General features: G+C 43.0%; 1 protein-coding gene across 10 annotated transcripts in view; it reads left to right on the top strand.

The window, feature by feature from the left end:
• The window catches only part of LOC128768026 (adhesion G protein-coupled receptor B1-like), a 157,600-nt gene that overhangs the window by 80,899 nt on the left and 50,398 nt on the right, over positions 1-26,303 (top strand). For all 10 annotated transcript variants that reach the window (XM_053880548.1, XM_053880549.1, XM_053880547.1 and 7 more), the window contains 4 exons: positions 5,857-5,959; positions 6,050-6,093; positions 9,359-9,485; positions 20,991-21,094. In XM_053880548.1, coding sequence (XP_053736523.1) covers positions 5,857-5,959; positions 6,050-6,093; positions 9,359-9,485; positions 20,991-21,094 — 378 coding nt within the window. The remainder of the gene's footprint in view (positions 1-5,856; positions 5,960-6,049; positions 6,094-9,358; positions 9,486-20,990; positions 21,095-26,303) is intronic.

Below are 26,303 nucleotides of genomic sequence, written 5' to 3'. Positions count from 1 at the left end.
ACATTAGCCATTTTCCATTGAGTCGTCTGCCGGGCGGCAGCATTACGGACAGGCACAGAAAGAGGCTGGACAGACTGGTGAAGGGGGCCAACTCAGTCCTGGCCGGTTCTCTAGACTTGGTGGATGAGGTTGGAGACAGGAGGACTGTGGCCAAGCTGTCATCCATGATGGCCAACCTGTCTCACCCCCTCCAGGACATCCTGACAGCACCTTCTGTGGCAGGCTAATTCACCCTCGCTGCACAACGGAGTGATTTCGATGCTTCTTTGTGCCCAGTGCTGTCACAACAGTGAAATATGATGGCCCGATTGATGACCACTGTTTATTGACAAGCATTTGTACATTTATTATCTATTCCATCTAGTGTCTATTTATGAAAGATATTATTTATATAATTTCTTTATCTAATATCTCAGGGCTGGGGCAGAGTTATGGCCTGTGAGTGGGGCTTTGGACGCCCCGTTTGAAAATCCTGGCTTAAAGCCGAGAATGCAGAATGAAGATCAATCGATTTCAGTCTCTATCCACTCATCACTGATCCATGACGTGTTTTATTACGCATACAGAACTCTGAAAGATAAATTACATTAGATTTTTTGTCTTTTATCTGAGTGGGACCACACAGGCATTTTTGTGTGTCCTTGTTGGTTACAGGTCAATATAACCTTGATCTGAGCTTCCTTTCCTGCGAATGTTTTGTGCAATTAAGCATGGACGTGGATCAAAGCAAATGTATTTTATCATTATCATTAACTGCCACTTTCAAATCAATTGAAATCACTGTTTTTTTATGTTTGTCAGTCCTCCCCCTTGCAGTTTGCTTAATGTTATTTATAGTCACATACACATTTGATGCCACGTAATTGGACAAAATGCTATGGCATGGAGATCAAGTACTTATATTCTCAGTGAACCACATTCTCCCCTCTTTTTTCCATAGTTTTTGGACATTATTTTAAGTGTTTCGTTCCGTTTTAGCAATGCCATACAGCTTTGTGATGCAGTTGAAGCAAAGAGACCAGCTGACACAAACATTTATGGTGATTGATTGTATTTTCACTTGGTCACTATGCAAAAATGAAACTGTTGTATGGAAGGGCATGATTGAACATAGGCCCGCTGTGAGATGTAACTGCAAAACTTAATTTGTTTTTTGCTGCATTTGTCTAATCCCATGTGATGGACAGGAGGAGTGTTGTAATGCATACTAAAGAGCATCAAGGGATGGGTGAGTCTGCTGTCCAAACCTATTCAATGCACCCACTTGGTTGACTAAACCTTAATTGCAAAGTTTAAATGGGCAACATCCTTTGTAGCAAAGTATTGTAATGACACTACTCCACTACACCTCAACTTGAAACATCTGGTGGAGTCGGTGGGGCTGTCTAGGCCCTGGGCTCCCTGCCTAAGAAAAAGTCTATCCATGTGTCCCAGTGAATTTTGGAGCTCTGGGCCAAGATTCTCACAGGAAAAGAAAGATGCAGTCTCAAATAGCACTCCAACAAAAGCAAAGTGCCAGACCCAGCAGAGCTTTTCCCAGAAAACTAACGCTACAATAAGACGACGAGAAAGCCGTCCACAGCAACTGTATGAAGATCATCCACGGGACTAACTGCAGGACTGAGCAACAGAGCCGCCACTGCTTGCTCCAAGAAATATATGGGATATGGATGCAGCCCACAGTGGAGAACACTATACAAACCCTGCATAAAGAAAATGACCTGTGGTGCAAAATTATACACAGTGCTATGGCCCCAATGTTTTATTTTGGTAATCCATCTTACTGCTTTTAGTGATTGCCCTTTTTCCAGGAAACGAGAAACTGTTATTCATGTTTTGACAGAATGTGAGATACTGTAGTTTCTTCTTTTTAATCATGTTCTAATCTCTATAATGTCAATTTTACAGAGGGATTTTTTATTATCAGGGTGGGTTACAGAAAGAGAAAAAAATCAAAATAATTGTATTTCAATGGAAAGTCTGTAGGAGGGTGGTAGGAACCCTGCCACACCAAAAAGCGACAAAAGTGCTTTTCGGAGTCTTTCGTTCCAAAGACAGGGCGAGTCCTCATCGTCGCCATCATGGCACAAACTTCATCCAAGAAACAAAATATTTTGTATAAAGAGAGCATAAAACGAGGGAGACTGGAACAAGGCAAATGCAGGAATTAAGTATTTGCCTGGCTGTCACTCACTGGCTTGTACTCAAAGATGAGGAGGCGTTTGCGACTGATGCAGGCCTTGCTGTTGTTCCAGCAGGACAAGTAAGTAGCTTTTGGAGTTTCAATGCTCAAATCAAAACCTAGTAATGTTAGCTATTGGAAATTTTCATGTGAGCATTAAATAGCCATGAGCTTGATATTTTGATTGATATTTGACCAGCCTAACTACTGACTCAAAATTGAAAATATATTTTTGTCATAGTTATGTGTTTCTATTAGACATTGTGCTGTCAAAGGTGTATGCTGTGGTTCCCAATATTTTTCATGCTATAGTATTTTTATTTTCATGGTGTATTGCTGGTTATTGACATTCTTGTCTTATACTTTAATTCTGTAATATAACATAGAAGATGCAGATGAAGTCGCATTCTGCAATACATGTTCGGATATTATAAAACAAGGTAGTGTTTTTTGTTGCCCTGCATGGAAATGTCACCATCTCACAATTAGATGCGTGATTACAGGATCAGCAGCTTAAGAGACCATCGACGCGAGAGGAATGTAAGGTGGGCACGTTTTGAAAATGTTACGTGTACACACACACGCACACACATATATATATGGGATTCGATTAAAAAAAGTAATGTAATCTATTTGATTTTGTATCCATTTGCTCCGGACCAGGTAAACCTCCTACTGGTTCACTTTCACGCGAGCAGTCTTTCGCACCTGGACTTTACTAAGATGGACACAAAATGTAAGTTAACTAATCTAAGAAGGACTCCAGAATGGAATCTCATAGTGTTTGCATGATAATTGTAAAACACAAGTATTTGTACTTCTTTCAGATCCAGGCCAGAACTGACCCTTACGCCAGATGACCCCCAGAATGTAGGAGTGCTGGTTTCAGTGCAGTTGCCCCCAACAGTTGAGCTTGCCAAAATAGGATTCATGTGAAACATGGCGAAGATGTCCCTCAGAGTGAACACAGAGGATCGTGCCTCATATGTTCACAAAAAATGTACATTCAAAACAGCAAACTTGATGAAGGAGTACAAATAAAAGTGTCTTGTTTTGCAGACATTTCTTTGAAAATACATTTCAGAACAATTCACAGTACATAATGACACGACAAGCTGCTATTAGTATCATATTTCCTACACACAGGCAGCTATGACATTGTGCTAAAGGAATAGACAAGAGGTGAAAATCATGCAGGTGGCAAACACAGACCACTTCTCCGTCCTCAGTTCCCATGCTTTCTGACAATGCCATGTATATAAAGATTTCATCTTTTAAAAATAGTTCATTTTTATGAGTAGCAGCTCTCATTTAAGCCGTGGTGCACCGACATGATTCCTGGCTACATTAGGTCAGTAGATAAGGCCTTGCTGGCCCTGACGGCTCGCCACTGACAAATGGGAGATTTCAGTTTTCAGCGCAAACATCACATTGTTGGTTTTCTAGTACTTCCATACTTCACAGTACAACGCCAACATCTGCATGAATTCCATCTCCAAGTTCAGTGCAGTGTCTGTGCATTCCCCAACTGCAGTTTTGAAAAACTCAATGGCAGTATTCATCAAAATCTGTAAAATTTTTACTGACTTGACACCACAGAGCAAACTTGTATTGTTAAAACTTTTTTAGAGTTAATTCATTTTAGGGCAGACCTGAGCCACCCCGTCCTCAAAGGGCTGGGGTGATGCTGTTTGTTTTCTTTTCCAACTAAACTGGCAAGTGTCCTCCTAACCTGCAGTCACTGCATCCTTTTTTCGAACTGTTTGCCACCTCGGTTTAGAGCAGTGCTTTGATTTGTCTATTAAATTATTACACCTCTGCATAACACTGTATCCTTGTTAATACTAAATAAAAGAAAAAGAAAGTAATATAGAGCAACTTACAATAAAGAATAACTTTATTAGCATTATTTTTGTCTGTCAGAGACAAGGGGGTCCCGCCCCACTATTTGAAAAGGACTGGTTTAGAGGAACAAACTCCAGATTAAGTGCTTGCTCAGTGCACAAGACAAGCTAGAGTTTCTGTGCATTATTATATATTATTATTATTATAGGGTACACCCATTATACACAAGTTGCTTCACAGACAGACCACTGAAAAATGTCTGCGCTTGTTTTATAAACAAGCACAGAGACATGAATGTGGGCAGCTAATCTCTCAACGAAATAGAATGCAATGCAATAAATGTGAGTTTTAGTGCAGGTACATGATGCATTTCGGAGCACTGTTCGGACTGAGTGATCACATTTGCATATGTTACCCATTACCATGTTGGCCATGGGTACTGTATGCGAATGTCCTCCGTGACCTCTGTTATCATACCCTTAGCTCACTTCAACTGTAGGCCTGTGAATTCTGGTGAGAAAGATTCCTGGGAACTCTCTGAAGCCACTGGACCACCTGTCCAGTCATGTTGGCTTTTGTGATACATCCAGTGAGTAGACAGAGTCAGTAGACATAAACAAATATTTACATGCAATCTGTATGCGACCTGTCCAGGGTGTAGTCCTGCCTCTCGCCCAATGACGCTGAGATAGGCCCCAGCACTCCCCGCAACCCTTAACAGGACTAAGCGGTGGTCAACTGCATACATACAGCTTCAGTTAACTACCACTTAGTCCTGTTCAGGTTTGTGGGAAGTGCGGGATACAAAATAAATGGTCTCTATTTTCTCATTTATTGACATGCTAGAATGAATATTACATTAATAACAGAATATTGGCTGGTGTAAAGCCATACCTTTCATCTGATGTTTTCGGCCGCCCTGGACTACTGCAACTCCCTGTACTGTGGTCACGGCCAGGATCGGTCGGAAACTCCAGTAGGTAGAAAATGCAGCTCCCTGTTTGCTGACCGGCAAAAAGAGGTGGGAACATGTCACACCAGTGCTAGCCTCACTGCACTCTTTTTATTGTTTGTATTTAAATGCCACCTTGTATGTCTCCGAGTTGCTTCATTTGCACGACTCCGGAAGGTCCACTAGGGCATCTTCCCAGCTGCTCCTAAGCTGCCCTAGGACCAACCTTAAGACCCTAGAGGACAGAGCTTTCTCTGTGTCTCCAAACTGTGGAACAAACTACCTCCCGGTATCTGAGCTGCACAATCACTTGAGCGCTTTAAATACAAGCTGAAGTCACACCTATTTGCACTGGCTTTTAATACAACCTGAGCATCCTCTTAAGCTGTTTTCATTGTATTGTATTTGTATTATTTTGTGTTCTTTTTCTTACTCTTTTCTTAGAGGTTTGTTGAAAATGCCCCGTTTAGTCCTGTTTCTCCTGTTTGTAATTGTATTCTTCTTTTCATTGTTGTATGCAAAGCACTTGAGGTCAGCACTCACTATGGAAATGTGCTATATAAATAAATTGACCTTTGACCTTGACCCTTGATTTTATTTGACTATTATATACATTATATCCAGTACCTATTCAACCACACCACTATATATGTGTTCATCTATTCAAATGTCCATTCATTTAGCCACTCGATGATCAAATGTTCCAACCTGTTATTTTCACATTTATCTTCTTTATATTTTGATATTTCCCTTCAGAGAATGCCAAATCAACCATGCCTCCCCAACATTAGCCTTTCCTGTGTGTCCTCTCAAGTCTCACCAGTTATCTTCATTCCCTCATTTACAGTGTCGATATTTACGATTTGTTCTTCTACAGAAACGGCACAGTGCTCAACTCAAAAATTCTCTCAGTGACCATCAAGCCATCCCCTGCTGCTCTCACTGCTCCAGTTGTTGTTGAGTTCTCCCACTTGTACAACGTGAGTACCAAATAGAAAATGACCTTGATAATCTTTTTCACCCCATTATAATGCTGTGCTGTAAATGGTGGACTGTGTTTCTTGCCTTAGGGAACCATCAACCAGACATGTATATCCTTGGATGAAAGTGACAGGTGAGACCCGTGCTCTAAAGACAAGAATACATTTATTGTCATTGCAAAGTAAGTCTTTCAGACCACTAATGTAGTTAGAAATCTGAATAAAAAAAAAAGAACACATTTTGTGTATTTCCTGTCTCTTCAGCGACACCAGAAGCAGTGTCAATAGCAGGCTGCAAAGGATCATCAAGAAGTGTGGATTCTGTCTAAACCTATTTTACACATGTTCATTTAAGTGCACACACACAAATGCATGTACGCACTTTTGGAGCTACAGGCCTAAATAGATTGAAACCGCTTTCCTCAGGACAACAACAAGAACAGCCTGCTTCTGTGAACTGTCAGAGGTCATGCTTCAGGCAATGACATCTGGTGTTGATGATATTGGGACATAGAGGAGGGCCTCTGGGCTGGGTCCATTTAAATTTTTTGACCACACATTGGAAGATCTATTCCTCAGTCTGATGCTGTGTAATATTTACAGACAGCTGTGAGGAAGACCAGAATAGTTGATTGTAGGAACCTTCAATATAGGGACGGTGACTGAAAAGGGGAGGGAGTTAGCTGACATGATAAGAACCAGGGTAGTCATATTATGTGGGCCGAAAGCCAAGTGGAACGGAAGCAAGACAAGGAACATTGCCGTCTCTTTTGTGGGGTCTTTTGTGGTGTAGACAGGAAGAGAACTGGGAAAGGTATAATATAAGCACCAGAACCATGTTGTGGGGGTGAAGAAGGACTCTTCATAACATAGCGACCGTGAACTTGTTTTTCCAGAAGAGAGAGGGACGCTAGGCGACCTCACAGATGGATTGTCATTGACATTGTGCGCACAAGGGTGAATCTGAAAGAGATAGTTGACTGGAAGGTGGTGCCAGGGAGAGTGTTTCTGTGCAACATAGGCTGGGTTCTGAATAGCACAGCCCAAGATTAAATGGTGGTGGAGGATGACGCAGTAAGAATGTTGTTCAGAGCTCAGTGAGAAGTTAATACAGGGATAATTACCAGATGAATGGTTATGTACAGCACAAGTGGTGTGAGAAACTGAAAAGAAAGTGTTAGCTGTAGCAAATGGGAAAAATATGGAGGGACAGGAGGCTTAATGTGAACTGATACAGTTTAGGAGAGATTCAGAAAAAAAGAAGAAAGTGAAAAAAAAAGAATCTGGGATAATCAGAGAGATGAGGAGACCAGACTGAAAAACTGTGAGTGTGTATGTCTGCTGGGATGCGTAACAGATTAGACTGATATACAACAGAGATTTGTCAAGAGAGTCAAGAGAGTGCGACGAAAAGAGGGAAGAAATAACCGATGAACCGATGAACAAAGATAAAGGTGAAACAATGGATCATGGAGCTGAGGATGTGAGGGCAGCTCTCAACAAAATGAAAAGTGGGAAGGCAGTTCGTACATAAAACATCCCAGCTGGGATGTGGAAGTGTTTAGGAGAACAAACATTTAAATTTCTGATTTGACGCTTCACAATGGTCTAGAACGTTGAGAAGATGCTTGATGAGTGGGGGAAAAGGTGTTCTGGTGCCTATTTTTCTGAACCAACGGGATTGACATAACTGTGGAGGGATCAATTTGATGAGTCATTCCATAAAGGTGTGGGAAAGAGTTGCTGGGTCCAGGATTAGGGAGGTCAACATTAGTGAGCGACAGTACAGTCTCATTGCAGATCTGTTGTTTGACAGTTCATGTTCATTGTCTGTTCACTTCAATCTCCTCTAATCATATGACATTATTTACATGGAATTACATTATACGTGCATTTTAGAGAGATTGAAAAGGAGCCGAGTGAGGAACAGTTATTATATTTTCTGCCCCTTATTCTCAAGTTTTCCTATTTCCCCAAACAGTGGAGGATATGTTGCTGGACGCTGTGCTTGGTTCTGTGTCATGCCCTTTCTGTTGTACTTGGTGTTACTGTCAGTTAGTTAGTCAAGCCCTGCTCTTTCAATTTGATGTGGCAACAATAAACAAATTATCCATCCATTCAGAAATCATTACCATTTATGTTAAGTACCGCTGCACTGCTTACGACAAAAGTCTATTTTAATGATGCTGATGCTTTAATGTGGCTGCTGCCAGTGTTAGTGTTTTATGGCATGCTGAAGGTCTACACTAGTTCAAGGGTTCTTAACCTTTTTCAATTTGGGGCCCACCTTTCCCTGAACAAATGAGCCTGGGGCCCATTCAAGTAATAGAACTGATTCATTACTTTTGATTTCATTTGTGATCAATAACCATATTTAATCTACATACACATAAACAAACCAAAACCTTGTGAAATTACATGAAACAAAGTGATCATCGCAAAGATATTTATTTGTCATCGAAAAGTAAAACCAGCTGTCAAGTCAATTCAGTGACACACTATTGCCACCATATGTGGCTAATGTATTTGAACTGAGCGTCTCGTGGCCCAAAAACAAAAAAAAAAAACCTGGGCGCTTGCGACCCAACCATGTGCCCCAGCCCTATGGTTAAGAATCACTGCACTAGCTAGCTGCGAAAGGTGCACATCAGTCAGATGGCATAGAATCCTTCCAATCAGATTCAGATAATGAGTTGTGTGAGTTGTGTGGTCGGTAACGGTGTGTGTATCCTTGATCTTTGTCCACTGAAAATGCAAAAAGAGGGGCTCCACTGACAAGAGTCATCAACTACCCCTGAAGTTCATCACCTTCCTGAAACCAAGTATGAGAAGTCCCAGCCCAAATATGGTGCCAAATAATGTAGCGAGTGACTTCATAATTAGCCAAATTATTGTAACGCTTTCACAAAATTGATTGTAAAATGGGAACCTCACAGATTAATTGGAGGTTGTTTTTCTGACGGCATAACTTTCTGTCCGCTGTACGTCATGCTTAGAATCTATTTAACGCACTGTTCACACAAGCGCCACAGCTCCTCCACTGCTATAGGAAATCTATTATTTTTCCAACGGCTTGCATTGGAAACATAACCACATTCGCATATATAATAATAATAACAATAATAACAACAACAACAATAATAATAACAATAATAATAATAATAATAATAATAATAATAATAATAATAATAATAATAATAATAATAATAATAATAATAATAATAGGTCAGTCACTGCAGCGCTGGAAGAATCCGGCAGCCACCGCTTTACAGCCCCCCTCTCCTCCGTCTACTGCTCCGTTTCATCACCTTGGTCCGCTGTGGAGACGGTGCGGATAACTGGATTGAAAAGCGGATGCTGTTGGATCTCAAACGATTTTCTCTGTGTCTGTGTGTGCAGCTCCACTCTGTTCGGGTCCTGGTCCGACAGTGGCTGCAGAGCTGTGCTCGTGGATCCGTTCAGAACCAAATGCGTGTGTGATAGACTGTCCACCTTCGCCATTTTAGCACGTATCAACCCCGACATGGTAAGTGCGAGTCCAGCTTTGCCTCCGGCTTTTATTTCCTCTGTTACTGAGAATTATGTGTCCATGTTTTTTTCTCCCCGCGCATCCGCCGCTTGGTCTCCAAATGTCGTCGATGTGCTGTAATATCTGGGACATCCTTTCTCACGCCACCGCAAGCAAAACGCTGATACTAAAACCAAATAGCATATTGACATCGAAAATAATACCCGTGTTACTCGTGTACCTCGTGGAAATAGGCAAACCGAAGGCATGTTAACGCGTGTGCGAGCGCCGACTGCTCAAGTATTGAATGATCAGATTGGCTTTTGTTGCAAAACAAACACCGTTTCATTCATAAATTCATCTGTACGACGTCCCTTGCGAACGATTATCACTCTATTGCTCCGTCAAATATTTCAGGCCTGAAGTACCTTCGTTGTGATCTAGTGACCTAGAAGTGAGTGTAAAAAAATACACATCCTACGTTTTTCAAATTTCAGTTTGTTATGGGACAAGTCAACTAAAGTAGAAAGATGCATTTCATGATTTTGTTCTGAGAGGACCTTCTCATGTAGGCCTAGCTGTTTCATTTATTTTGAACACAGCAGATAGTGATAGTGAAGGAATGTGTATTCTGTTGAAGTTATGTGTTTCATTGATTTGTGCAACTGCATAGGGTTTATTAGCTGTACAAAGCTCTTCAAGTGAACACGTTAAATAACAATCATGTCTTTTATTTAAAAACACCTTTCAGAACTCAATTACAGTAATACTGAGAAACAATGTAATGAATGTGTTTCCATTATCCTTCATCTAACTAATGGAAATATGTAAACTGTTATCACTTGTAAACTGATGTCAATACTGTGAATACAGAAACTTGCTTAACGCCCAAAACTTGCTTCAAAAGTTTCACATATAAGTGAAAAAATGTGTTTTCATGTTCATTTTTATTCAATCAGAATCAAGTTTATTTGACCATGATATTGGAAAGGTATTTTCAAGTTCCATTAAGATCATTGCATGTCACGGTTATAATCCAATATTGTTTCAGATGATCATCAGTCTAATAAAAAGCATGTACAGATCAACTGATAAACATCAATCGTTTGTTGGTCTATGTTTACTGGTGAAGTGTGCCAGGCTTAAGTTGAGCTCCCAACAATAAATACAGCACTGGGTTTCCTCATTAGACTCAGACGTATAATTCATTTGCTGATTTTGGCAGGTGAACTGTAATTTCTTGTATGATTGTTTAAACAAGTTAAGTTCAAATACCTGGCATTAGCGGTGTGGACACCAGCTAAGTGTTGGGATAGCAGTGTCAGGTAACGTTAGGAGAGATGGATCTTGTTTGTGTATCTGAGCCGAGAGTGTACCATCAGACACTGCACTGGTGACTTCCGGTCTTTAGTGCCGTTTGTGTTACGTCATTGGAATTCTGGCTACGGATACTCTGATCCATCGGTCACTGATCATAATCGGCCAATTTCAGCGTGATCCGTGAATGACTACCTGTCATTTCCAATCACAACAAGCGTTCATGTTCAAATTGTGATGCATCTAGAAATCAAATCAAAAGTGTTATCCATTTATATAAATGCAACTAGTGTATATGTGCGCATATATATATATATATATATATATATATATATATATATATATATATATATATATATATATATATATATATATATATATATATATATATATATATATATATATCAGTGTTTCCCCTAACCTTGTGTTGTCAGTCTTAATTTGGAGTTTAATTGTGTATATGTAGTAAGGTGTGTAGTTCTTGTCATCTTGTCTCTGTCAAAAGACACATTCAAAACAACAAAGCTAAACAAAATATGAGGGAACAGTTTCTCCTTTGTTGCTGTCACTATATTTATTCTTTAGGTGCCATGCTAAAAATAAGGGTTACATGGCTGCATGTAGAACTGTCGCAACACATTTTGTTTGTTGATAATTGTCCTTCAAATACTGGAGATAATCCATGTTATTGTCAACATTATTTTTAGCAGGGCTGCAACTAATGATTATTTTCATTGCCGACTAATCTATTCATTATTTTTTCGTTTAGTCGACTAATCGTGATTACCTTTGTTTGGACCTATTTTGAATTTCTGTTTAACCTAAGGTTGCATAAATCATCTCACTGTGATACTCCGCCACCAACAAGTACATTAAAATAATGACACATAATCCAGGAACAAGTATTAACCCGGTGAAGCATGAAAACATTAAAAGTTGACAGAGAGCTCCAGTTCTTTAAATCGAAGGTCTTTATTGGTCCTTGACAACAATTGAAAATCATCAATGGTCATATATGTATCTCATATCAAATATCTGCTCAACATCCACATGAAAAGGTCTTATTTGAATTATAATGTAAAACAATGTGTTCAGTGCAGCTGCTAAGGTCAGTTCTGGTTATTATTAGGAGGTGGAGAGAGACCGATCACTACATCTACAACTTACAACAAGTTAGCTCCGTGCTAACGGACATGCTAGCGGTTAGTTTGAGAGTGTGTGGCGTCACAGACCAAACACGGAACACTCTTTCATCACTCTACAATGGTGTCAAAGGGGTTTGCTCATCCTTAAGACATGTTATCTTCGCAAACAGAAGGAAGCCACGCTTTTGAACACTAAAACCCGTCGCCACGCAAATTCCTACGTGACAGTGACTGAGGCTGTCAGCCGAAGACGCGGTGATGAGGAACCATAGGCGCGCAGCGAGGGCAGCGAGTTGGAGTCCAACCTCAGTCTGGAACCAATTAAAGGAACAGAAATTAACATGTGTTAATGATTCCAGCGAATGTGATAATTTCTCACTGCTTCTCAATAACAACTAGTTCTTGATGCCTATCCTGCGGCCCGTGTGTGTTTACACCAACTGCATCATGACACATCGACGCACAGATTTTGACATCGACGAAATTTTGTTGTCAACATTATTGATGACATTAAAATCAATACTTGCAGCCCTAATTTTTAGTAACCACAAATGTCATGATAATGTGTCAATATCCACAAAACACATCCACAAAATGTAAGTGTAGTTCTATTATTTATTATCAGTATTTTTGGCATTGTTAAAAATGACTCAAATATCTTGAAAAATAATGATCATATTAAAAAAAAAAAGCACTGATAGTCTTCACAAACTTGCACTCAAGAAAATTGCTTGGTTTGATGTGTTGCCTTATTTGTTGTCACCACATGAGAACAGATTTGACTATTAGCTCATCCATGTCGTTGTGCTCAAATACTTATCGGGTTGTTATATGTACGACATTGCCATGTGCTTCTCCTCGAGTCTCGTGACGTACTGACGAGCTTCATAAACTCTGCTTTCATTGCAAGACAACTAACACTGAACTGACTGACAAAAGGTTCACTTTCTTCATTCCGCAGTGTCACAAATGTGCTTGTAATTGCTTCTAAAGCTCCCTGAGACTTGACCCGGGAATTGAACCCGTACTTACGACCACGGCCAGCAGATGCCAGCAGATGCTTATTATTATTAATCATGGTCAGTCAAGTAAAACAGCTACTGAGTTCATCTCTGTTAACCATTATTTGACTTAGATGTTTATATTTATAAAAATATTTTTTGTACAAAGTAGGTGTACAGCTTGTGTTTGGGAGGTGAATGGGCTGGGGGTGGGATAAGCTGCTTGTATTTATCATTTGATCGACCGATCATGATAAATGCCCATATCAACGTCAATAAATTGGCTGGCCAATTGGTCAGAGCCTATTTATGTTTACTGTACGTATAAGTATCGTTTTTTTACTTATGTCTGCTTGCAAGAGGAAAGAGGAAAACAAAATATACTTCTTTTAAGCGACCGTGTAGTTTCAGAATATTTGCTTTTGGCGGCACCACAGGTAAATGAGTGGAATTGCAAGCTGTCGTAAAGGTGGGTTTACGTTCCCGCCCCCATCCCACGTTTGTTTATTAGAGAAGACCGTGGTGAAACAGCGAAAAATGCAATGACAAATGGCAATACACAACATCGTCCAGCTAACACTTGCAAAGGCAACACCAGAAGCATATATCAGTCAACATCAGAGATGGAACTCTGTCATGCAGCCAGTGAGGAGAGGCAGGATCCAGCGAGAGGCGGAAGCAGCTGCAAGGCAGACGGACCCTGATGAAAAAACTCTATTTTGACTGCACATTTCAGAATGATGCAAAGGGGAAAGTTTTTACATTTACTGAATTGGTGACAACAAACCGCTATCTTTTAGTGATGACAAATCTATAAGATGCATCTGTCATCATGGGTCTGTCACCTTCACATTTCGGACTGGAATGCACTACTTGAGTTCTGCAAGCAACAGACATCAGTCATTGCAATGTTTCTTACTGGATTCTTCAGTGAAAAACATTCTGAAAACAGTCATGTCTTGAGCACATCAGCACTCATTTAAGCCGTGGTGGTGCCCAGGCTTTTAGCTTGGATTTTGAAACAGGGCATCCATAGTCACGCTCACATTCCCCGCCCCAACCCTTAACTCCACCCCCAGCCTCCACGACACACAAGGATGTGATGGTTTTCTGAACTTTCACACATTTAAACATTCAAAGAAGAAGACAATTCTGTCTTGTTTTTCCTTCAGGAAGAAGCAGTCTGAAGAAGAAGTCTGTCTTGTCTTTTTCATTTTTCAGTCAAAGATTTGGTTTGGAAAATGTTTTATAGCCAATACATGACAAAGGACAGCAACAACTGTAAATATTTCTCGATAAAATATGTACAAGTACGTTGTTCACCAAACACTGCAAGACCTCCCCAGCTCAGTTCTCGCTATGTGAGAACTGCGCTGGGGAGTTGTGCTGTCGCCATGTGGCTTGTCCGATTAAAAGACTTTCAGTTCGTTTTGGATTGTTTTAAGTTTTGAACTTACCTGACTTTTCCTCTTGTAATCAGCGTAAAATAGCCAACTGATAGCCGCTCTTCCATGCCGCATCGACCACTGAAAATGCGAGTGTTGCAAATGTCAATGTGAATAACCGCAAAATTTGGCCCAAACAAATATGGCATCCGCGGCCCATGGCCAAGGTTCAGGTGCCAGTGCAGGGTTGAGACGCGGGGAATTTATCAAATTCAGCAAAAATAATGCGTGGAAACGTCCTTTTCACGGAAATATGATGAGACTATGATTGGGGCATTACGCAGGCGCTGATTAAAAATTTCCGTCAGAAATGGGCGTCCGATTTTTCATGTTTTGCAGTCCACGGGCCCAGACGCCCATCTGGCCGGGCCCCGCCGTCGTTCACAGCGCTGTACGATAATAAAGAAGAAGCTGAAGCTTTATTCTTCTTGCATTATTACATCATGACTGTCATGTGTTTCAATAGGGAGCAAACAGCGATCAGCTTGTGAGCATCAAAACGTCCGTTCACACGTTTATATTGAGTTGACCGTGGACACAGAGAGTTAGAAACTATTCTTCTTCAATCAGTTCCAGAATAATCGCCAATTGCAGGCTATATCAACACTAAACTGTGATAAACACTAAACAATAAAATGAGTAATGGACACTTGCACGTTTGTTAGCATCTCAAAAACAAGTCCCCCACATTTGATAACACACCCAACAAGAACAAGTCATTTTCACTGGCACTCAATTCATTGAAAAAATGACCACGTAACCCAGGTTCTATGAATATGTGTGTAGCCCTCTAACGGCCTTCGCTATTGGTTAATCCACATCGAGGCACTGGCCTCGGCTTGAGACTTCGATTGATTGGCTCTCCGCCCAGGAAGGCACCACCCCCCACGTATAACTCTCCCCTGCTCCCGCCGCTCCGCTCCTTTTGGAACTCAGCGGAAACAGGCCTGCTGGGCGGCCAGTTAGAGGGCTACGCACATATTCATAGAACCTGGGTTACGGGAGTAACCATCATTTCTATTTCATATGTGCTCCGCCCTCTAACGGCCTAACATTGGTTAAAAACCGCGGCGAAGGCCATAGGGATTAGTTCCCTCCCAGCATGGCCTTACAGAAGACCTGACAGGAAAGAACCAAATCAACGACCAGCCATGGTCGAAGATCCCTGAACAGACAAAACAGTGTGAGCCACTGAAGTGTCCGTCATGTCTCTCAGATAGTTCTGAGCAAAGGTCGAAGCAGAAGACCAAGAAGCAGCTTGACAGATGTCTTCCATAGAAGCACCTCTGAAAAGCGCAGCAGATGAGGAGATGGCCCTAGTTGAATGAGCTCTGAGGCCCTCTGGGGCCACAGAGCCTTCAGCTTTGTATGGAGCAGAAATGGCCATGCAAACCCAGTGGGCAAGGCGCTGCGGAGTGACAGCTTTGCCTCTCAGGTTCCCTCCATAGCAGACAAACAGACTATCGGTCAGACGAAAGTCCTTTGTCCTGTCCACATAGCAAGCTAGGGCCCGCACCGGGCACAACCGGTGCATCCTAGCCTCCTGATCAGACTGATGAGGTGGGGAATAAAAGGCCCTCAACATCAGGACTTGAGACCGATACGAAGCTGTGATGACCTTCGGTCTAAAAGCCGGGTTTGGATGAAGGGTCACAAAGGTCAAACCCTCACCAAAAGACATACACCGTGGGCTCACAGACAAGGCTGTCAGATCGCCCACTCTCTTAGCTGAAGCTAAGGCTAGAAGAAGAGCCATCTTCAAGGACAAAACGTCCAGCGAAGCGCAGCCAGTGGTTCGAACGGAGCTCTACTCTACAGAGCCCTTCTTAGTAGCTGGGGCACGGGCGCTCTGCACGGTCTGGATGACTGCGTCCGACAGCCCCATGTCCAGCAGTCTCACCCTTTCAGCAACCAGACCTTGAGAGGTCGACCCAGGACAGGTCGGGACCGAAGCCAGCCCTAATCCTGCACCAGAGCCCCATGAGAGTCTGGAATCGTCCAGGGTGGACCCGCCGCCAAGCAGACCAGGTCTGGAAACCACCTAGTGCCGGGACAGTCGGGGGCCACCGTGATCACCGTCAACTTCTGCGTCCTCACACGAAGAAGGAACGGCATCGACAGTCTCAGCGTGCGCCAGAGCATCCACCCCCAGGGTGGGGTTGTCCGACGCCCTCAAGGAGAACCACAGAGGGGCTTTGTAGTTCGTCCTTGACGCGAACAAGTCCGCGACCGGAACCCCGAAGCAAGCCCAGACCGCCTCTGCCACGTGTGGCGCGAGATCCCACTCTTCCTCCTCCTCTGGACATTCTGTCCGCGTCCACGTTCAGCACACCTGGAACGTGACGCGCTCTCAGAGATAAAAGATGAGAGGCCGCCCACAGAAGAATGCAAGCTGCCACTCTGTGCAAAGAGGGAGCTCTCACTCCCCCCTGGCGGTTGATGTAGGCAACCGTCGTGGAGTTGTCTGACCTGACCATCACGTGATGACCTTCCAGACGCACCTTCTCCACCGCTAACAACTCCAACAGGTTTATGTGTGGCCTCCCACGCGCTCCTCTCCTAGCGCGCCTATCCATCCCGACAGGGATGCATCCGTGAATATGTGCACGTATCGCTGGACACAACCCATATGGACACCTTGGTGGAGACGACTGCTGGAGGCCCAAAAGATCAGATCCAGATGAACTTGGGTCGGAAGGACCACAAACTTCGATCTGTCCCTGACTGGGTCGAGCCTGGCCAGCACTCACCTGTGTGCTTTAAGAGCACGAACCACACAGAGTGAAAGTCTGTAAGGGGTTGAGCCAGAGACAGAAAATGCCCGCCCGCCACATCTGGTATGTGCGGGGGGCACCCTCCGAAAGGGCCGGGTGCCGCCGTCCGGATTCGCTGAAGACACTGTGTGCCGTGAATTTCCGGCAACATGGGCGACGTCATCAGCAAGGAAAGCGGGGCGATGTAGTCCACTGCTCGACACGGTGACACTCGGCGCAGCCGCACTGGGTTCATTTGACTCAGGCGAAGCAAAATGGCCACCAGTGACGACACTCACCCGAGCGCTTGGAGAACACGGACGGGACCTCCCAGAGGCAGGCGGTGCAACATGGCTGCCAGAGACGACAGCTGCAGAGGCCACTGGGAAACAAATGCCCTTAAGCCGGCCAGCACTCACCTGTGTGTTTTAAGAGCACGAACCAGGCCGACTTGACACGGGCGGTGCAAGATGGCCGGTAGGAAGCTAGTGTTAGCCTAGCCTTTTTAGCTAGCGAACATGAAGCTTGGACACGAGGGCGGCCTACGGAACCGGGCTTAGGCTGGCACGTAAAAGCAGAACCCGAGTGCAAAGACCCGCATGCAATAAAAGCATTAGACAACACAAGATACTTCGTCTGTGGTTTATTAGCAGCAGAGACAGATCTTGGACGTTTGTGAGCGGGTGCCATACCGCGAGACGTGGAAGGTCCGGCGGGTGAGGTAGAGGGCTGGGCACCTTCGCAGCGGCGAAAGGGGTCCTCCCGGACGTCTCTGAGGCCCGAACGTTCTCTGGAACGAGCAGACTGAGATCTCTGGGCCAGGCGGAAGTGCTCGGAGAGCTTGGTCAACGACTTCTGCGTCTCCATCAGCTCCATGAGACCCGAGACGTTGGAGCCAAACAACGTGTCGTCGGTGATTGGCGCTCCAATGAGGTTCCGCTTCTCTGGCTCCTTAAGCCCCGTCTTGCCGAGCCACAGGTTGCGTGCCGCCATTTGGGCCGCCAGCGCCATCTTCTGAAAGGCCGCCTAGGGACCTGGATCCTCCGGAGCTCGTCCCCTGAAATGGATTCCTTCTCGAACAACAGCCTGTCCATGGAAGCTGCCAGGAAGGTCATGTTGTTCGCCAGGGTCCGAACGTGCATACCGCATGCATAAGATCGGTCCAGGAAGGTGGTACGGTCTTTCTCCTCTGGGAGCCGTTGCTTACCGCCAGTCCAGAGAGAAGAGATGGGTGCCAGACAAAACCCAAGCATGTCCCCCAGAGGTGGCAGCCCCCTGGTGGGATCGACGCCTTCCACAGTGGAATACACGGCATATCCCCTTGGCGGCGCCTTGATAGTCAAGGGCGCCTGAAGGTCCTTAGCCGAGTGGGCCCAAAGCCTGGTCATTTTAGGGACGGTGGCTGAGGGTCTGGACGCCTTCTTCGCAGCCTTTGCGTACAAAGGTACTGAGAAGTCCTCTTCCTCTAGTTCCGCCTGGACAGGGAGGGTCAAGGTCCAAGCAGACGACGCAGGCGTCATGCTTGTCGGACTCACCGAGAGAATCAGCGCAGGACGAACAGGAACGCTTTGTTAACCCGATGGTTGTAGTCGCAGGCTGAGTGGAAAAAGGAGCAGAGCGGCGGGAACAGGGGAGAGTTATACGTGGTGGGTGGTGCCTTCCTGGGAGGAGAGCCAATCAATCGAAGTCTCAGGCCGGAGCCAGTGCCTGGATGTGGATTAACCAATAGCGAAGGCCGTTTTAGAGGGCGCAGCACATATGAAATAGAACTATTTTCACCATACAGGAAGTATATCTAGCCCCGTTTTAGCACTGCAGTTCATCTGTTTGGCAGCAAACATAGAGGCCTCATCAAAATCTTAAGACCAGTTGAATAAGAGCTAAAATATACTTTTTGCACATTTGGATCTTAATGAGCTTTTGAGTTGAGCTACAATATGCAAAAGCAAGAAGGAGTGTGACAAAAAGCACTTTGAAAAAGTAATTTATTGAAAACAAGTAAACTGAAATCGGCTGTTTATCAGCTGACCAAAATTTTAAGACCATCGCTCAAAAAATTACAAAAAACTCTCTAAACCAGAAAAAAATAAAATAGGGCTCTACTGAGAATGATGTTATTCTCCCTGACGAACATTGTGAACATTGTGCAGCATTCTCTATTTGTAAAAAAAAAAAAAACAGCTCTTACCACACAGACGAGGGTCCTCTGTCATGAGGGACACCCGCTGCAACATCTGCACATAACCAGCCACCATTTGACGACCCTCCACCACCTGAAGCTCCAGTGTCCACTGTGTCGGGTAGAAAACATCTCAGGTGGGATCCCCTTGTCATGCCAGTAACGTTGGAAAATCTCTGGATGTTTTCCTCATCAGAAAATGAAACATTTTTCCACCTTTTAATGTCCCATGTTTGATGCTCCCTGGCGAAGTCTAAATGGGCAGTTTTGTGGTGTTGAAGGAGACAAGGTCTTTGAGTTTGTTTTTGCTTTTTGAAACCCTTTTCCCGCAAATGCCGTCTGGTGGTTATTATACTGCATTCAGCCCCAGTAAGGGCCTTAATTTGGGTCGAGGACCAACTTGTTTCTTGACGGACAGCCGATTGGATCCTCCAATTTTTTTGGGTCTACCGCTTCACTTTTTTGTTCCATGATGCTCAGAATCGTACAAAAAAATTTGAATGACTGTCTTGCTGCGTCCAACCTCAGCAGCAATGGCACGCTGTCAGCAGTAGTGCTTGAAGATCCGACCATGTTTAAGAAGAGAAAGCTTCTTAGCTTTAGCCATCAGGAGGACATGACTGTGTGAATGCCTGACAGAAAATTAGAATTTTGAGCAGATTTTGGATTTTATAGATTTATGTGGTTTTAAACTATTGATCAGGTGATAAACAACCTACTTTCAGTTTATTTATTTTGTTAATTACAAGTTCCAAATGTTTATTGTCTCGCTCCCCCTTATTGCTTTTGCATATTGTTGCTCTATTTAAAACCTAATTGAAGTCCAAATGTGTAAACTGCATATTCTAGCAGTTTTTCAACTGGACTTAAGATTTTGATCAGGTCTGTGTGTACTGCACTTATGTAAAATCAACAAGGTTATACACATTTGTTTCCCTTAAAAATGATTTGGCAACACGACAGAGGCAGCAGTGAACACGAAAGTGACTTACAAATCCAGTAGAAACATTGCTGTTTCAGGCTGAGAAGAAAAGCCTTTATTTTGTGTCTGCCATGCTGTAAATGCATCTACTATATTGACAGTGGGATCTTGCTCTGTCCATTCCATTCTTCTGCCATGATGTAAACAAAGGAACTCAGCTGGCTGCCGAGCTCGCTCTGTCCTTCTGCCATAAAGTGTCGTGGTGGGGATGGAGTTAGGGCTGTGATGCCACTCTCAGCACGCGCCTCTGGGTGGCTCGCCCAGAGAAAGTTACATAGTCCAATGGAGCGTTTTAACGTCGGACTGGAGAGTCTGATTTCGGGATTGATGAATGTCTGTGTGGGAAAAGAAAATACATGAAACTGAGACGTATTATTCTCTCTGGGCCTTGAAAAGGAGCAGAGAAGACTTGTTGTTAATGTTTGATGTGGCACTGAAATAAACTTTGGTATTTTTGCTTCTGTAATCTAAAGTATATTGATGCGAATTTAAACGGATGATGTATGTATTACAGGTATTATTTCCATCATATATACCACTTGTAAGATTTTTTTTAATATGTTTTTTTTTTGATAATGCTAAACATGATGAGTCCAAATCCCCATTTTCTCCAGTGAATGTATGTGCAGCCTGTGGTTTCCAAATATGTTCTTGCTAACAGGAAAAAGATGTGCAATGACATGAAAATATCTGTTTTTCAGAGCATGGATAAGACCCAGCTTCCATCAGTGACACTGATAGTTGGCTGTGGTGTTTCTTCCCTGACCTTGTTGCTTCTCATCATCATTTATGTGTCTGTTTGGAGGTGAGTTGTTTATTTTTTTTTGTTTTTTTTGCTGTCTATTGTTCAAATGCTTACTCTAAACAGTAGCTTGATTTCAATGCTGCACAAAGACTAATTGAATATGACTTATTAATATTTCAACTAAGTAAATCTCTTTACTGCCATACGTTAATATTAAAATATTACTTACTGTTTTATTTTTATATTAATTAAGCTCTTTATCTAATGGGAGGGCCCCAGAGGACCATCATTTAGTTTCGACCTTAAGACTTTTCTTAGTTTACGCAAAGGAATTTTCCCATCTCTGGAGGAAAGCGTTGACTTAGACAATGGCCTTCGATTTTGCGTTGTTTCCAGGCTTTTAGCTAGGATTTTGAAACAGGGCGTCCATAGCCACGCCCACATGTCCCATAACTCCACTCCCAGCCCATTCCCCTGGACCCACGACACACCAGGACCAATGTTGTCCACTAACATAACTTGAGATGTAAAAAAACAAGCATATTGCATCAAATATCATAAAGGTTGTCACAATAACAAATTCTAAATGTAGAAAACGCCTGGGGGTCTGGAGGTATATTTCTCGAGCAGCTGAAAAGTCAAAATCAGCAGATCCACTTGTTCTTCTTCTTTCATGATGATGGAGCCTCTTCCTCTCTCTCCTGATCTGATGAAGGGATGGGGCTCTCTTCTACAGATAACTGACCCTGATTAATTTAAAATAATTATTATTTCCCTTACTACATGCTATCTTGTCAACAGTTAGGTTCATCTTCCTTCATACAGTGATGCAAGACAAATACAGAGTTGTATCAGCTGTGAATCTGTGATTGTTTTCTGAAATTTCAAACATTTAAACATTCAAACAAGAAAACAATTCTGACCTGTTTTTCCATCAGGAGGATGATGTGTTGTCTTTTTCATTTTTCACACAAATATTTAGTTTGGAAAATGTTTTATAGGCTTTACATGTAAAAGGACAGCAAGAACTGTAAATATCTCTCAAGAAAATATGTAGAAGTTGTTCATATGTTGTTCGGAAAATGCTGCATGAACTCTTTGTGAGAACTGCGGTGGGGAGTTCATGCAGCGCTGTCGCCATGTGGCTCGTCCGATTAAAAGACTTTTCCGTTTTGTAAACAATTCCTCTTGTAATCAGCGTAACAGCCAACTGATAGTGTCGCTAGTGGTGGCCAAGGTTCCGGTGCCGGTGCGTAACACCGGGGCATTACGCAGGCACTGATTAAAAATGTATGGCGTCCATCGGAAAAAGAAATGGCCGTCCAATTTTTCACGTTTTGCAGTTCAGACGCCCCTCTAGCTATAAGCCTGGTTGTTTCATTGGGTGCTTTGTGACCCTCACAAATGTGCATCACATTCATGGTGCCAGTCTTGAATCACAGCTTTGGATCAATGTGCTCTTGTTTAAGGGTAACAGCATTAGGACTGGGTATTTTTTACATTTCAATTCAATCCCGACCATTTCCTCTCAGAAACTTCTCGGCCAAACAGCGATCACTTTGTCACTCTGCTGCCCAAAACGAGTGCACACTCCACACACTCACCCTGGAATCTATCTTATGCAAAATAAAAGCACATTTTGATCAAGTCTTTGCAAAAGAACTGACACTTTTTAATTTATTTTTATTTTTTTCAAAGTTCTGTAATTCCTGTCATATTCTTCCAGAACCATGAATGATCACTACGTTCACCGCGTTTTTGTAGATGAAATCTACCGCTTGTCATTTTTGTCACTTTTCAGTAGTTCAGACGCCACTCTAGCTATAAGCCTGGTTGTTTCATTGGGTGCTTTGTGATCCTCACAAATGTGCATCACATTCATGGTGCCAGTCTTGAATCACAGCTTTGGATCAATGTGCTCTTGTTTAAGGGTAACAGCATTAGGACTGGGTATTTTTTACATTTCAATTCAATCCCGACCATTTCCTCTCAGAATCTTCTCAGCCAAACGGCCATCACTTTGTCACTCTGCTGCCCAAAACTAGTGCATGCTCCACACACTCACCCTGGAATCTATCTTATGCAAAATAAAAGAACATTTTGTTCAAGTCTTTGCAAAAGAACTGACACATTTTATTTTATTTTATTTATTTTATTTTTTTTTCAAAGTTCTGTAATTCCTACCATGTTCTTCCAGAACCATGAATGATCACTACTTTCACCGCGTTTTTGTAGATGAAATCTACCCCTTATCATTTTTGTCACTTTTCATAAAGCCTGTTTGATCACGATCATCCAGTTAATGAGTAAATCTCAGTATTGAGATTGCCCTGTATGTGTTTTTCTGGGTTGATACTCATATTGAGACTGATGACCAATATTAGGATCAGAATTTATTCTCCAAGGATTTCAAGTGTGGGCAGTTCCAGGTTCAGCATTTCTTATTAATATAAAAATAAAAGTTAATCAAGATTACACAAATAATTTCACAATAAAAAAGTAATCACATTACTGAAATGACTTATCTTTGTCATTAGTTCAGACAAAGACAAGAAGTGCTATCTCCTGTGAAACGAGTCAAAAGTCGGGCCACATTCTAGCATTTGCGCTGCGTCCCATTTCTCACCTTAACATAAGCACTTGGCTTGTGCCCTCCAACAACAACAAAGTGAAGTGACTTAGGCGTAAAGACAATGTGTCATTTACTGCCGTGCTGTGTTTTGATTCCTGTGTGTTGGAGACATTTTGGAAATGCCAGTGCCCGCGTTTTGACAACCTCTTGCATCTGAGCTGATAATCTCACTTGCTTTGGTGAACCAGCGGAGAATGGTCAGAGTTGAAGCCGGCTTCGCCACTATGTTGCGGTGATAGAGGTATGACGATGTGAACGTTAGCCTGGATGCTCGCCGACTGTTGTTTGTTAAGAAGAAATAAAAACATATTGTTGTACATATGTCATTATGTATATATGTCATGTTTTCCTATGAGTTGACCCAGGTGCAGATGATTGCAGATGAAGGCACGGGCAACGAGATTAAATTAACAAATTTAATAAAAGACAAGATACAACAAGTAGACAGCAACTGAAGGCGCCGGAGCCAAAACATGAACTGGGATATACACAGAAGGACTGGGGAAAAATTTGTAACAAAGGAGAGGTGAATCAATGTCAACCTTCAAAAATAGGGAGAACCCAAAAACGCTCACAAGGTCCAATTAACTAAAAGCACTACGTGGAGGAGAGTACTCAAATTCACACGCAGGGAAAAAAATATACAACAATCATTAAATGAAAAGGTGAGTATAATAAGAGTCACGAGCGGACTGACTATTACATTTAGAAGAGAAGAACTAAAGCAGAGCAAGTAGGAGAAAGCGAAACTAAGGAAGCGGCTGAAGAGGAATTGAAGCGCACACAAGAATCTAGAAAGCTCAGGAAGACAACAAGGAAGGTGACGTCGCGGGAGAGTTACCGAACGACACAAAGTGACCATCTAGCAGCTTGCAGACTGGAACCCACGAAGAGATATCCACAAAGCCGCTGATGACGGGATCATTGCTTTTTTTTTTTTTCCCTCACCATTGCTGTGTGCTTTTGGATGTGTGTTCGGGGTCTCTGCCTTGCCTTGATCTTCGACTCGAACCAGGGCAGGACATTTTGGTCTAAAATTTGCTGATAGTCTTCAGATTTCATAATACCAGTGACACGGATAAGGCCTCCATTCCCAGAAGCAGCAAAGCAGCCCCACAGCATTATGGATCCTCCACCATGCTTAACTCTTGATAGGCTGTTCTTTTCCTTGAAAGCTTCATTGCAACGCCTGTAAACATACCACTTGTGAGAATTGCCAAAAAGGTCTACTTCTGTTTCATCTGTCGACAACCCATTTTACCAGGACTGTGTCAGGTCCAGGTTCTAGTTCGCAAAATCCTTTCTGTGTCTTTTTCTCATCAATGGAGTCTTCCTTGGTTTCCCCCGAAATAGCCCTGCTGTGTTGAGTGTACGCTGTGTCGCACTTTTTGAAACAGGTACCCCAGACTGCTCCATTTTGGCTTGCAGGTCCAATGATGTTAAATGTGCTGATTTGTCCACAAATGGCACCAACCTTCGAAGCCGTCTGCCATTGATTTTTCTCTTAATCCCAGGCCCTTGACAGTTCCGTGCTTCAGATATTTCTTAATTGCCTTACGCACTGTTGAAACAGGGATTTTTTTTTTTTTTTTTTATCCTTTCGAGCTCTAATGTTTGGCAACAATTGCATTTCTTGGTTCTTCTGACAGCTATTTTTGTTGCGTTTCATTTTTTTTTTTGAGTGCATTTATTTTGTTAATTTCTGTTCCCCTGTCTGTGGTTTCTCTTTCCTTTGTTCCCTCCTGCTTCATAGCAGCACAGCTGGAGCTCATCCACTGATCAAGCTTGCTGATTTCAACACCTGGTACACTTGGGCCTCGTGTGTGTATCAGTGTGCGGTTTTGGTTGTCCCCACTAGTTGATAATAATTCACCCTTTTTCCCCGTCCCTGAGTGTTTCCCTCACTCCGCGTTTGGGGACCACACCTTTAGTTTCTCGTTTCCTGTCTGTGTCCTGTTATTCTATGATTTGTTGCTCATTAAATTTGTTAAACTTAACCTCGTCTTTGTTCGAGTCCTCTGTGAGCTGCAATTAAGCACTTGGGTATGTTCACCTGAGCCAATCATGACAGAACCATCTGGCCAGATTTCAGACCCAACTATTCTGGCCTACAGAAGGCGAAAGGCTCACAGGGCACCAGGATTGCGACCCTCGAGAGGGCGACCCAGAGCGTCCTGGAGCAGCTGCAGACAGTTTCAGCTGCTCTTGAGCTGATGCTCCTGCTTCAGTTCCAGCAACGGCTCCTGCAGCTGTCCCTGGTCACCCTGCTGCCGGTGCACGTGAACCAACCATTACCTACCATTTCCAGACGGACGGAGTCCATATAGCTTTGTCATGAACCTCCTGCGTGATAAGGCCAGAGAGAGCGAGAATGTTACCTCATTTATGGTGGAAGCATTTAATGACGCGTCATTGACGCTGCCTTCGTTGAATCCTGAAGTCACGCTCCCCTGACCCTCACACTATCTGGCAACCACACGGAGGTGATTTCCTTTCTTGTTCTTCCGGCTTCCTCATCCCCTTTGGTGCTTGGTTTCCCCTGGCTTTCTCTCCACAACCCTCAGATTGACTGGACACCTTTCAATATTTCTGGCTGGAGTCCTCACTGCCATTCCCACTGCCTGAGGTCCGCAGCTA

Source organism: Synchiropus splendidus, chromosome 12 (genome assembly GCF_027744825.2).
Source record: "Synchiropus splendidus isolate RoL2022-P1 chromosome 12, RoL_Sspl_1.0, whole genome shotgun sequence".
Classification (NCBI taxonomy): Eukaryota; Metazoa; Chordata; class Actinopteri; order Syngnathiformes; family Callionymidae; genus Synchiropus; species Synchiropus splendidus.
Note: the sequence above shows the minus strand (reverse complement) of the source record. Positions and strands in the feature narration are given on the sequence as shown.